At 42.6% G+C, this 2860-nt stretch overlaps 1 protein-coding gene across 4 annotated transcripts in view; it reads right to left on the bottom strand.

Moving 5' to 3' along the window:
* POC5 (POC5 centriolar protein) overlaps nucleotides 1–2860 on the bottom strand; it is a 37442-nt gene that overhangs the window by 21302 nt on the left and 13280 nt on the right. For all 4 annotated transcript variants that reach the window (XM_045285342.1, XM_045285344.1, XM_045285345.1 and 1 more), the window contains one exon: nucleotides 1900–2108. In XM_045285342.1, the coding sequence (XP_045141277.1) occupies nucleotides 1900–2108 (209 nt within the window). The remainder of the gene's footprint in view (nucleotides 1–1899; nucleotides 2109–2860) is intronic.

Below are 2860 nucleotides of genomic sequence, written 5' to 3'. Positions count from 1 at the left end.
GGGTGGTGGGGGGTGGTGGGTGGGGTGGAAGAGGATGGTAAGAATGATTGGTCACAGTACCAAAAAGAACATTCCACCAGAGTTAACATTCCACCATATTTCAGGAGGTAGCATATGAGCAAGAATCAATGGTGCTGAAGGAAGAAGTTCATGCACTGAAAGCACTGGCCAAAAGCAAGGCTCCCAGAATTGATGAGTATATATTGAAATGACAGGGCACTGGAAGCACTGACTTGTCTATGGCAGGACATTTAGAAGACTTGGCTGGCTCCTTGGCCCACTGACTGGAAGAGAACTGTATTTGTAGCCATTCCAAAGAAAGGCCACCCAAAAGAAAGCTCAAGTTATAAAACAATATCATTGGTATCACACGCAAGCAAAATTTTGCTGGAGATCATCCAACAATGGTTGCGGCAGTACATTGACAGGAAGCGGCCCGAGGTTCAGGCCAGATTCAGAAGAGGATGTGGAATAAGCAATATCACTGCTGATGTCAGATGGATCTTGGCTCAAAGCACAGAGTATTAGGAAGATGTTTGTTTTTCACTGACGATGCCAAGACATCCTACTATGCAGTTCATAATGAACTATGGGTAACCTTGAGAAAAATAGGAATTCCAGAACACTTCATTGTGCTAGTGCGGAACTTATATATGAATCAAGAGGGCAGCTGTGCGAACAGAACAAGAGAATACTCCATGGTTTAAAACCAGGAGGCGTGTGTCACAGTTGTATACCCTCGCCATACTTACTCATTCTGTATGCTGAGCAGCTGGATTATAAGAAGAAGAATATGGCATCAAGATTGGAAAAAGGCCTATGATATGTAGATGACATAACTTTGCTTGCTGTTGAAGGTTGAGGATTGCAACTCAATGTAAAGAAGACCAATCCTTATAACTGGAACAATAGGTAACAGCATGATAAATGGAGAAACAACCGACACTGTCATGGATTTTGTCTTGCTTGACTCAATGCATTTGGAAGGAACAGTCAAGGGATGCATTGCATGGGTAAATCTGATGAACAAGATATCTTTAGACCAAGGTGCACCAGACCATGGTGTTTTCAATTGGCTCAATATGCATGTGAAAGTTGGACAATGACTAAGAAGACAGAAGAAGAATTCTTGCATTTGAATTGCGCTGGTAAAGGACATCGAAAGCACTACGGACTGCTAAAGGGATAAACCAATGTGTCTTGGAAGCATTACAGCCAGATGCTCCTTAGAGGCCAGGAAGAGAGACTTTGTCTTATGCACTTTGGATATGCTATCAGGAGAGAGCAGCCCCTGAAGGACATCATACTTGGAAGCGAGGCAGCAAAAGGCCCTCAACCATGAAAGCGAGGAAGCCCTCAATGAGATGCAGTGACACCGTGGCTGCCACACTGGGCTCAGGCACAGGAACGATTGTGAGGATGGGGCAGGACTCGCAGAGTTTAGTTCTGTTGTGCTGCAGGTTGGAACGGACTCGACGGCACCTAACAACAACAATAAAAAGCCTTGACCCTACGTTTCACCTAAAGGAACACTCCACCCGTCCTAACTATGGTATGGTAAAGGTCCAATAGATGCACAATAAGCTGAGCTTTTCCAAATATCTGAGAAGTTCAGGAGAACATGCAGAGCTGTTCAATATTTAAAACCAGAACAAACAGCATTACTTGTTAGAAATGTGTAATCTTAGACCCTGACCAACAAGTACTGAATGAGAAACTGCAGTTTAATAAAATCCCCAGGTGGTTCATACATACAGTAAAGATGAAGCAGCACCAATTTATGATACTGGACTAATCTTCTCAGGATATTAAAGATTAAGAAAAAATTTAATTAAAAAGAAAGGTAAAAAACCAAAACTGACTTCAAGTGTAGAATCACACACTGAACAACTGTAATACCTTAAGACCAGAACTCCAAAGATCAAGTACATTTTCCATCTTCTGAAGGTTTTCATCAGAAATAAGGAAATTATTCACAACCACTTCGTGGAGATCGGTTGCATGACTAGAAACAGAGGCTGGAGAGGAAGAGTCATCTAACAGATGTGAGCTGAAGAAATCCATGACGGGGTGGGTGGGCTTCCTTGGTGAAGACACTGGTGATAACCCTAGAAATAAAAGATTGCAGCAGTCAGGCCAAATTAAACCCAGAGGCTAGAAAATGTCAGCTACCGGCGACTGAGCACAATGCAAAGAAATGACCCACGTGCATTGATTCTGGCCGTGCTTAATGTCAGTATTGCCACAGCTTCAGGACTGACCTGCGCTGGGAGCTTCCAACACACCCTCTAAGTGACTTCTATCTGAAAAACCCAACTCACTGCCATCAAGTCAATTCTGACTCCAAACGACCCGAGAGGGCCAGGCAGGGCTGCCTCTGAGGATTTTTGAGATTGTTAATTCTTTGCACAAGTAGAAGTCTTATCTTTCTCCCCCAGAGTGGCTGGTGGTTTCAAACTGCTGACCTTGTGGTTAGCAGCCCAATGCGTAACCACTATGATACCAGGGCTCCTATCCCAAACAAGGATTTTCCAGTTCTAGCATGAGTTGCATGTAACATCATGTACATCATCACATTTTTAACTAAGTGCTTTTCTGTGTTCTGGAACAAAGTCTTTGTAAAATTAGTTCTCTTAATACACAGTACTTTAAGAAATAGGTATGTTATCCCCATTTTGATGAGCAAACTAAGTATCAGAGAGGATTAAGTAATGACCCAGGTCAGCGTAGCAATCCAATGTGGATTATTATTACTGCATCTTTAACACTAGAATAAATCTGAATGCTACTGAAATTCACCATTATGAGCAGGAAGAGACTAGTAATTTAATTTATCATCTAGTACCACGAAGGTACCCTG

This window comes from Echinops telfairi, unplaced genomic scaffold (genome assembly GCF_000313985.2).
Source record: "Echinops telfairi isolate 266 unplaced genomic scaffold, ASM31398v2 ScPeMD7_7469;HRSCAF=8507_1, whole genome shotgun sequence".
Taxonomy (NCBI): Eukaryota; Metazoa; Chordata; class Mammalia; order Afrosoricida; family Tenrecidae; genus Echinops; species Echinops telfairi.
This window is presented reverse-complemented; position numbering and strand designations above follow the sequence as displayed.